We start from the raw sequence: 10,505 nt of genomic DNA, 5'->3' as shown, positions 1-10,505 counted from the left end.
TGGAGAATTTTAAAAGGGATTAGTCTGAGGTGAATAGAATTGGGACGATTGGTTGGTCCAGACAGATGAAGGAGCTGTTTCTATACTACAAGAGTCTGTGATACCATTTGTGGGTACAGGATGCTGAGAATTTGGCTGTGCCAGGGTGTACAATGGAAGTCAATAATTCTGGGCCAGTAGGTGGAAGGGTCATGAAGGTGGTTCATCTAGATTAGTGGTAGCTTGAAGTTTGCTACCCAATCGTCAACAGAGGGAGAAAGTTTGGATGCATTTGATGTGCCCTTCTCTGCAAGACCCTGTGGAGCTGAAAGTGGTCTGAACAGCATCCCTTCTCTTTACTTAACCCTTGGACCAAATAGCCCGACGTAAATACATATATGACCGGACTACTTGTTTTCCTTATCGTGTTTCTTTCTCCACAACTCTGTGTAGTGGTAAGACTATTTCCTCCTGATTTCAGATTTGTAACGTATGATAAGCCTCACTCCCTAATCTTATAATAAATTGCTTCGATAAAAACAGAGGGGGCGGGGTGAAAGCAGAACGGAACACGGCCGGTTCAGCGAACACGTCCTGGGCTGCGTCGGCTAGTATTTTTCCTCCAGTACTCTCGCAGGGGTTTAGAATTCTCCGGTAAACGTATCTGTGCTGAGAAATCGGTCCGGCGAAGCCGGCCTCTCACTGTCCATCGAACAAGCTGCCACGAGTCCTTGTCATTCAGGCTCCTGCCTGGCCGCTTTGCCTGAATGAGTCTCCATTGTTTGCACTGGAGATAAATGCAACTGGAAAACAAGCAACCGCTCCCAACACCTGGGAGCGACCAAGCACGAGAGGAGAAAATCGGCTTCTTCCTTTTCACTGCACTGGTGGCTAAATAGGTGCTTCGAGTGAACAAGGGCAAGATAAAATGTTGGTGTCCGATTCGCCCAATTCTGGCAATGGAGCACATACCTAATACCACTCATGTAAATTGTGGGCGCCACAGTTAATATAGCGGTGAGCGCGATGCTGTAAGGAGTTTGTACGTTCTCCCCGTATAATAAATACATGGGTTTTCTCTGAGTGCTCCGGTTTCCTCCCACAGTTAACTCAATGCCAATTTAGTGCCCGGTAGTTGTTAAAAAGCTAGGTTAATTGGCCATTGTAAACTGTCCCGTGATTAGGCTAGGATTAAATCGGGTGTTGTCGGGCAACTCGGCTCGAAGCCTGTTCCGCTCTGTATCAATATCGAATGTACTTAATCTAGAAAAGCGTTGCAAATCGCTTCATCGGAGTTATCAATCAAAGTTCGACACCAAGACAATATTAGTGCAGAGTAATCAACAGCTTGGGTTTAAGAGCATTTTAAAAGGACACTGAAGCGAAGGGGGTGAATTACAATACCGAAGTGGAGTCCTTTGTCTTTATTTTACATTTTTCAAGCGAGCAACAAATATCCCTACAGCAAGATAAACAGCTCTGTCAACTCAACACCAATTTAATTCCCGGTAGTTGCTAAAAAGATAGGCTAGTTCTTCGCATTTAAATAAATAAAAACAGAAAGTTCTGTACTAAGTCAGGTCAGAAAATGTGTAGAGATTCCCTTTTATTTTCCAACAGTATGAGCAATCTACTGAATGCCTAGGGTGGGCTAGTTCTGGGTATTTGTTACAATGTCTTTAAATTGTCGGCTATTTTGTATTGCATTTGCTCTTAAAGGAGCACTGCTTCATCTGCAGCGTTACTTCTGCGAAGAAGTTGTTCCTTGCTGGCTATGTCCCGCTCTTTAAACATAACTGTGCTTTAACCGACGCTTTTCTGCTGATTGTACTGTCCACCTCCCAGTTTCCACACGGTCGGTCGGTTTCATTCTGGCCCAGGGACACACGATTGATCGGTCGCGCCTGGTGGTTGGTGAGCTGTTCCCCTGAGCCCGCGCTCATTCGGGCCCCTAAGACTGATTGATTGATCGATCGGTCTTGTTCCGCCCGCTCCGAGGAGACTAAGATTGCCGAGCGCTCTCCGCAATGCCGCTCCTCCGAGAGGCCAGGCCAGTCAAGGAGCCGCTTTTCCCGCGCATACAATCATTGCGAAAGATGGGCGTGATCTGTTCAGGTACAATTTCTAATTGCCAAATATTTCTGCACAAAATAAAGAGGCGGATGCAAAAAGCCCAGTAGGTTGCTTCATATTGACCCTGTATTTCAGCATAATTCAAAACACATGAAGTAAATGAATATACTTTCTCGGGTGTTATTTAAAACTTTAGTTTGCCAGACTCCTGCGTATCTCAGATTAGTTTATTGTCGTAGACGCCAGGGTACAGTGAAATTCCTTGTTTTTTTTGTGTGTGAATCTCTCGGAGTAATAAATTGAAACAAGTGATCGATTTTCTCCTAGGCAAAATTTGACGGGACAACGAAATGTTTTCCCGCCTCTTGCGCCTTTTTTGGTCCGCAACCTCACTCACAAAACTATTTGATATCAATGCTTCAACGCATAAAATAACAGAAGTCACAGCGACCGAGTATTTGTGGTTTGCCTAATATAATTTATTAAGAGAGACAGGTTGTTAACACCATGACCCCTCCTCAGGGTGCGCTGGAAGAGGAGGTACAACCCAAGGAGCTGCTGATACCGCTAATCACCTTCGTAGACCCTTCTTGTTGTTATCGGGACCCTGGCTACATAATGCGAGTATGTGAGAAGGCAGACGGCACTCATTAGTGTTTTCGTTCTGATTGAGGTCGATCGAGCTGATTGCGAGCCCCGGGACGGGAGTGCTTTAATTCGGGTACAATAGCTTATTTACAGGTCAATAGCGTGGCACGCTCACTCCAACCCTCAGCCTAAACGCGCCATGAAGCTCTCTTTTGTTATTCATCCACAAACGTCGTCTGCTTCAAAACAAACCTTAGTGCCAGATGCCCTGTGTAAAATGCTAATTGTCTTAGCTTTCTCTCTCTATCTCTCTCTCTCTCTCTCTCTCTCTCTCTCTCTCTCTCTCTCTCTCTCTCTCTATACACCCCCCCCCCCCCCGGAATTAAATTGTATTGCTCTGCAGATGGGCAAGGAATGTCTGTGGATTTAAACCGAGGCGCGGTCCCCCATCCAGACCTTGAATGTGCTAAATCTGATAAATCAGCTTTGTAACATTGAGTGTAAAGCTAGCCTCGCCAACCAGTCCACTGTCCCAATATTCGGCGGATTTATAGGAAATTGCCATTAGGTTCATGCTGGGGTCACGTTAAGTTCTTTCTCAAAATCAGTATTTGGTTTTCGCTGTTTACTTAATATATGATTTATTTTAAAAAATAAAGCAACAATAGTTTGCGTTACACAATAGAGTTTACTGAAGGAGGAGTGGACCACGACGGACTGTTGCAGTAAGCAACAGGATTGGCTGTTCAAAGACCCGGGATCGCAGCCGCTTTTCATAATATATATATACATAAAATAAAATTCTGATAAAAATAATACTTTACTTTCAGTGGAAGGGAGCGTGATATTTGAAGCTCACATGAGACAAACCATTGCATTCTGGACCACAGTTTTTTTTCTTTTTAAGTTTTCCATTTGTCGCAATTTAAAATGACGGTAAAGTTAGCAAACCCCTCCAGGTTCTCAGTGTGATTAACAGATTCTGAACGAAGACCTCACCTACTCGCAAGCAAATGTAAACAATCTCCATCCGAAAAAGCAACAAAAAAAACTGTATTGGTTATTTGGTTGATTCTTCCTTATTTCACTTATCTTCTCTTCCTCCCTCTCCTGAAGACAATGGATTTTGTTGACCCAAGTTAACAATATCCCTCGGTCAAATTGCATGTGATGCCTTATGCAAGATAAACTCGAAACAGTTTTTGCACTTTGGCTTTCAGATTCCTGGCGTTATTAATAATAATAATACAAGGTATGAATGGTTCATGGAAGACGCAACACTTTCTTTTACAGCTAAGGATTATTTCTGAATACGACCGCAATAAGTATTATACAGCAGTGGTGATAATCGCCTTATGGAAGAAATGAAACCTTTACGCATACAATGACAGCAGATTAGGTTACGGAGACCACACAGTTATTTAAAGATTTAGGTTTCACACAACTTGTTGCGATATTGTATGCCCACTGAATAAAATATTCAATAATATAATTATAAGTAGACCGATTTTAGTAGCAGGTAAATTACATGGATCAAATAAAGCACCCCAATGCAGATGTGTTAGTCCAGACTAGAGGGTCGCTACTTTCTTCAATGACTGACGTTTTCACAAGTGTTTGAAGAGCTATGTGGGCGCCTCTTTGAAGATCAGAGATTTCGAACACACGATCGAGCCAAAGTCTTCCCTCCGCTTTAAATCGAACTGAACATGAGTTTGTCTAGGTGGTCAATGAGTAATAAGTAAACGGATGCTGTGGCTAGTGATACACACATGATGAAGTTACGTTGAGCCCTCTGAGATTGCTTAATGTGTCTGGAGTGATGTTGATTTTGATTCGTCTGGGTTTTCACCATGTGTGAATCTTGAAACCACCTTCTCAGACCAAAGTCTACGGGAAGGTTTAATTCGTCCAGTGCAATGTTTACATTCATTCCACCAGAACTATATATATATATATATATTTGGAGCAATGGAACGAGGTGGATGATCTTGTTAGATAGCATGTGCATTTTCAACAGGATACGGAATACTTAGGGAAATACGTAATGAATTCTCCTATTTAATTAATAAGTAATATTATCCGTGTGATTTATTTTATCGTCTGGGCATTTATTGATTAAAATATATTCGTCACGTGGAAAGAATCAATCATTTCTCCTTAAAATTTAGAACCTACTGTTTCATTGAATTAATTTTGTATGTGTTGCTTGGATTCCCAGCATCTGCAGATTTTCTGTTGTTTGTGAATCATTGAATCCACTGTTAATGTATGTGGGTTTCTTTACAAGGAGTATTAGCATATATAGACAGGTCTGTTGATATCAGTCATGATTACCATGGTAACTCTAATAAACAATAGTTGCATTTATCCTAAACAGTTTTGTAGCAGATATTGGGTGTATTAGTAATACGTCTGTGGGAGTTATTTTGTGATAGCAAATAAGATTGACGTTTTATTTTAGCTGCATAAAGAATACAGGTTATAAATGCCTTCTTTCTGTATGTGTGTATAAATACAAGGGAGGGGCTGTATCGAGTTTAATGTCAAGCAAATATACTTTAGTATATGCAATAATAGCCGAATTTTCTAAATTAGAGTTAGGTAGACCGATTATCCCGAAATAAATTGCCTCGAATAAGGCGCATCTCTACAGAGTCTCTAGAGCAGGGGTTCCCAACTTTATTTATGCCATAGACCCCTACCATTAACCGAGGGGCCCGTGAACTCCTGCTCTAAAAATTGGATCATTGTGGCTTTGGTTTTAGTTTATATTATATTGCATATCTCCCTATTCACTTACTTCCTGATCAGTGTTTTAAGGTAACAAAAGGATTTTTTCATCTTTTGCATACAGTATATCCACTCATATGGCTTATTTACCCCGCAGTATCGTCCAGTTCATTCAATTACTCTAAAACTATAGACACATATGGGTTTGGTTTATAATTAGCTGGATATCTCTCATAGTTAGATTATCTCCCCTCCCTCTCTCTTATTCGCTTCTATATAAAGCAGCCAAACAAAGTTCCAATTGTTCCCGATGCAAGACATTATCGCTCCGAATAAATAGATCTCGACGATGTCTACACGGATTTGCCATATGGCTACAAACCTCGTGAATAATAGGGGCCCAGTGTGCCTTGTGTCCGTAATGAGAACAGGGCTCCTGCACTGTTACTACAAAAAAAAATACAGTACAATAATCATCTACAACCTGAGGCACAGAGTGATGGACATGTCTGACTATATTACATGACTGCGACACACACACACATATTCTAGCATCAGATTCATATATTTGGAGCAGAGTACTATATAAGTGAGTCATTGTGATTTCGACGAGGCTATTTTGGTTGGAGACTGGCTTCACAATGGTGCATAAGACACCTGCTTCCATTCTAGCAGGAGAGAGCCTATAAATCGGGCTCCATACAGCTGCCTTTCCTGAGTCCATTGTTAATATTGTTTAACATGGTCACTGAAGTACAAAGACCATTCCCACTACCCCTCCCCCTCGGGAAATAAAAATGATATTGCTAACACTCTGTATTGTGCAGGTTTCACTCTCTCCGCCTTTGGCTGAGGAGACTCGCTGTCATTCAATCTCAGTAATTTCGAGGCCGACCAGCCTCTTATTATTTGGTTATCCATTTCATTCTGAATTTGTATGAGTGCTGGGTGTTTTCCAGCACGTGTTGATTTTATTTTTGAGTTGCCAGCCACGATAATCTTTTGTTTTGGGTTCCTTCTCTGGCATCTTTGTGTCTTCTGGGTGGTTGGGGAGGGAGCGTCCGCCGATGATTGGAATTTCAGACAATTTATTTTCGAATTCCCCAACTACATCTTGTTTATTTTCGACGGAGAAATGCTGACACGGAAAGGCGATGATACAGTTGCTCTGAGAGCAAGAAGCTCACGGAGATAGTTTGGGTTAAACGTTTAAAATGATGGTCTTGTTTTCGTTGTCAACCCTCCCCCCACCCCATCCCCATCACTTTACGCAACATACACCCACACACACGAGGTAAATCATAACTCCAGGTGATTAGGCTTTGTCGATACGAACAAAGTAGTTGATGAGAGGCAATCTGTTGTTATACTAACGGCAACTCAACAAAAATAACACATCCTACTGGACTCACGCAACTCTTTAAAAGAATAAGAGTCAATGTTGAACGTAAAAGGGCTGGATGATCTTACTTTTCATCTTATTCTAAAGGCTCACTGGATTCAATTCTAAAGTTATATCCTTTGTTGACGGTGATTTTAATGGAAATATGTAAGCATTTGGAGAGTAACGCGTGTCTTTGACATATCATAGGACATGTTTCTTAACTAACTTGCTTCGGGACAATGGAAGAGATGCCTTCCTGATTCAAGGAGAAAGTTACACACGGGCCATCAATCTCGAGTCACCCTCCCCCCACTCAACTCCCTGAGGGTTTTGTTGTTGGAAGAATCAAACTGAGAAGGCGGGAATTCGGCTGGCGTTGGCTTTGTAGCTAATATGGCCAGGTGTTTAAAAGTCAATAGAGCCTTAGTATGAGGACCTGGGGAACACCTAGGTACCCGATACATGTAATTAGACAGACTGAAGTGATACCGAGCTATCATTGTCAAAATGATCTCTCATTCAGACCTGCCTTATATTTACACAAGTCCTTACTGGCAAAATACAAAATATCTTATTTCCAAATGTTTTTATAAGCTGACTGGCCAATTTCTGCAGTTTTCAGCATCGAATGCTAAAGAACCACCAACCAATTTTTAAATATTGAAATTGCAAATCAGGTCCTCATTGATCCACCTTGATACTGAAACCTATTCAGTGTTTTTTTTTAAAACGTGCAAGGAGGCAACGAGGAATTAAAGCAGTTTTGAAACAATCCAGCTAACTGAAGTCTGAACTGTTAATATACCCTAATATTTTCATTGTTAAAACCAGCCACAAAAAGTGAAATTTGAAGTTTCTAATTATTCTTACTGGACAAATGTGAAGAAGGTAAAACGAGACACAACAATATAAACTGTATTCATTTATTCAGCTGCAAAATGCGATGTTTTTGTTTTTCCAAATTTTACCAACACAAAAGTGGCAGTGGTACATGAACGGCTCAGAAACAAAAAAAAACATGGAACCCTATGCTCAACCTTCAAGTATACTAAACAGTTTGGCTACAAACAAGTTGTGGACGCAAGACACAAACTAAAAAAAAATTAAAAAAACATTATTTACAGACTTTGTACATAAAGCAAGAATGCCCTTTTGGTCCCAAAACAAAGGGAGCTCACTGGGTGCCAGAAACTGATGAAACCATTCTTAACATAAATAGGAAATATAAGTTAGTATAAGCTTTTGTAATTTACAAATTTACATCTCGAGTTGTACTGAGATTATCAGCAGAGCACTATTTAGAACTTAATTTTCCCCGTATTATATTCATTGTTAAGCATTACACTTCAAACCAGTGTAGATACAAAATGTTCAGATTTAAATTGCTGGCTGTGCTCCATAACACTGGCTGCAGTGGTTTTTCCACCACTGGGGGGCTGGTTTGCTACATTTACTGTATATGCATACTACACAATCGAAAGGCGGTCAGTCATCCACTCTTCTGATTTTCGGGTCAGAGTCCTCTTCTTTTGATCAGTCTTAGGAACAGCAAGGATGGCGATGGTCCCTGTCAGCCACTTCTTTCATCATACCAAGAACAAAAACGTAGAGTGCAAATAACTACACGGTTAAGGGAAGAAGAGAAAGAAAACAGTATTAGTATCCAGGTCTCGAAGCATACATCAGATTTGTCAATGGTATTACTAAACCAGATCGCGCCCTCATTAGTGGTGAGTCAGCTTAATCCGATGGCACCGTGACGTCGCATGCTACCCCTCCCCCAGCTCACACACACGGCTCTGACGTCACTGGCTCCCGGGAGATACTGCTGCATTTATAACTTTTTAAGATCCTAAAATATTTAATAATATCGTGAGGCGGAGACATTAAAATCATTGCCACTTTCCAAGGCGAGTTAATTTCCACATGGATGGTGCTAACTCATCCACCGTTCCCACAATCTGAAATTTACATTTACAGCACTGTTTCTTAAAAATAAACAAGCAAAAAAAAAGTTGCAGCTGACTCGAGACTTCAGCTGCAACTGTGCTCGGTTACTGCAGTTCACAAAATACTGATCAGAGTCACGGGACAATGACAGCTCAAACCTCGCCCCACTGGCCTGACGTAAAAAGACCAAGTTGTTTACTACTCGCTACTACGAGCCATTGCTCATGTCCGACCCCGTAGTTGTTTTTCTCCCAGTTCATGATTTCTAGTTGTTCGACACGCGATCTACTAACTTTTATTTATGTTGTCCTTTTTTTTATCGTATTCTCTTGCGCGGAGTTTGTTCTCCCGGCAGAACAGAAACAGACCCGTTCTCACTCGAAGCTTTGGCTACGATCGTCCTCTTTCGCTTGGCGAAAAAATCTAATCAGAGAAAAAAAAAACACGCACACATTTAAATCTAGCATTTTTCCCAAACTATAAACAAGTTATATACAAAACAAATAAATTCTAAACTAGTTAAAGGAGACACGCGAACATGTTGGGTGAAATTAATTCTTAAATGTTAAAAAGTAAAGGTAATAAACTCCAACATTATTAGATCGGGTTGTTAGCGCAGATCTCTCGCTTTCCTCACTGGACGAAAAGTTGCTGTGTAAGCAGTTCTCTGGGAGAAGAATTGCGGCTACATTATAGAGGAATTTTTCGTCTTTCATCCTCTAAATAACAACCACCAGAAAAAGCCACAATGCATACGTCCGCAAGGTAAACGATATTTTAAAAAGTGTTCACTAACGAGCCGAAGGACGAGGAGGTGTAGATGTGGTCAGGAATTTCCTCTCACCTGTGATGTGCCCAGTAGATCCCCTTTTCCGCGCGCATGCTAGTCTGCTTGGTTTAATTCCTGAGTGCAAGTTATCCGATCGGTTTTCTTGGTTGGTCTCTCTGCTTTCCAGCCCTAACAATCGGTCGACGATCTCCGGGGAGTCCAGGACGGCGGAACCGCTACTCTCACTTTCCGAGCTGCAGGACTCGACAACCGGACACTGCAGGCGGACCTTTCCCTTCTGGATGATCTCCCGGTAGAAACCGGGCACGTCGCTACCTTCCTCCCACTGGTACTCCCCTCCTTCCAGCGGGGTGTCCGTCGCGAAGTTGAAATTCCACTTCTGCTGGGCCTGCTCGCTGATCTCCCGCAGTTTGTTCTTGGTTTCCCGGCGCAGCTCCTCGTGGTCAATGGGTCCGAAGAGACTCCTGCAGACGGCGGTACTAGCTTGGTGAGGGAATGCTCTCCTCGTCGTCATCCTCTCCAAACTGCTGCTGAAGAGCTGCTGCACGCTGGACATAGCGGGCACTTTAACCCGAACACAAACGAGCGCAGCAAAATGCAGAACCAACCAGGGATTCCTTCTGCAAATAGTCAGCGATAGCAATAACTAAATGGAACGAGAAGCACAGTCCTGGGGCAGGATTCCTTTTTTTTAAAAGAAGGGAGAAATTTTTTGGTCCGTTTACTACGGTGCCGCGTTTGCGATGTTTGTCTGTAACACCACCTCGATGCCTTTTAACCAACAAGGGTTCGTCATAGCCACACCGTTTCGCTCCTATTGGCTACATCGCCTCCTAACTTCTGTCTTCCGATTGGCCTTTTACATAACAACTTCTCCTCCTCCTATTGGTTGCTGCATCTGCCACTCATATTAATTGGCAGAGACCCAGTAGGTGGAGAAGGAAGGAAGGGTGCGCCTGTCTTGATTGGCAGCCCCGCGCTCTCTTTGTTTACGCCAGAATCTACTAT

General features: G+C 42.2%; 1 protein-coding gene across 1 annotated transcript; it reads right to left on the bottom strand.

Moving 5' to 3' along the window:
• Positions 1–7,666: 7,666 nt before the first annotated feature.
• Positions 7,667–10,263, bottom strand: cdkn1cb (cyclin dependent kinase inhibitor 1Cb). Its single transcript, XM_072272250.1, has 3 exons — positions 9,552–10,263; positions 9,001–9,130; positions 7,667–8,377 (listed from the first exon to the last, which is right to left on the bottom strand). The coding sequence occupies exons 1-2, from the start codon at positions 10,051–10,053 to the stop codon at positions 9,024–9,026; spliced, it is 609 nt and encodes a 202-aa protein (XP_072128351.1). The 5' UTR covers positions 10,054–10,263; the 3' UTR covers positions 7,667–8,377; positions 9,001–9,023.
• Positions 10,264–10,505: the final 242 nt, after the last annotated feature.

The sequence above is a fragment of the Mobula birostris genome, chromosome 11, assembly GCF_030028105.1.
Source record: "Mobula birostris isolate sMobBir1 chromosome 11, sMobBir1.hap1, whole genome shotgun sequence".
Lineage (NCBI taxonomy): Eukaryota > Metazoa > Chordata > Chondrichthyes > Myliobatiformes > Myliobatidae > Mobula > Mobula birostris.
Note: the sequence above shows the minus strand (reverse complement) of the source record. Positions and strands in the feature narration are given on the sequence as shown.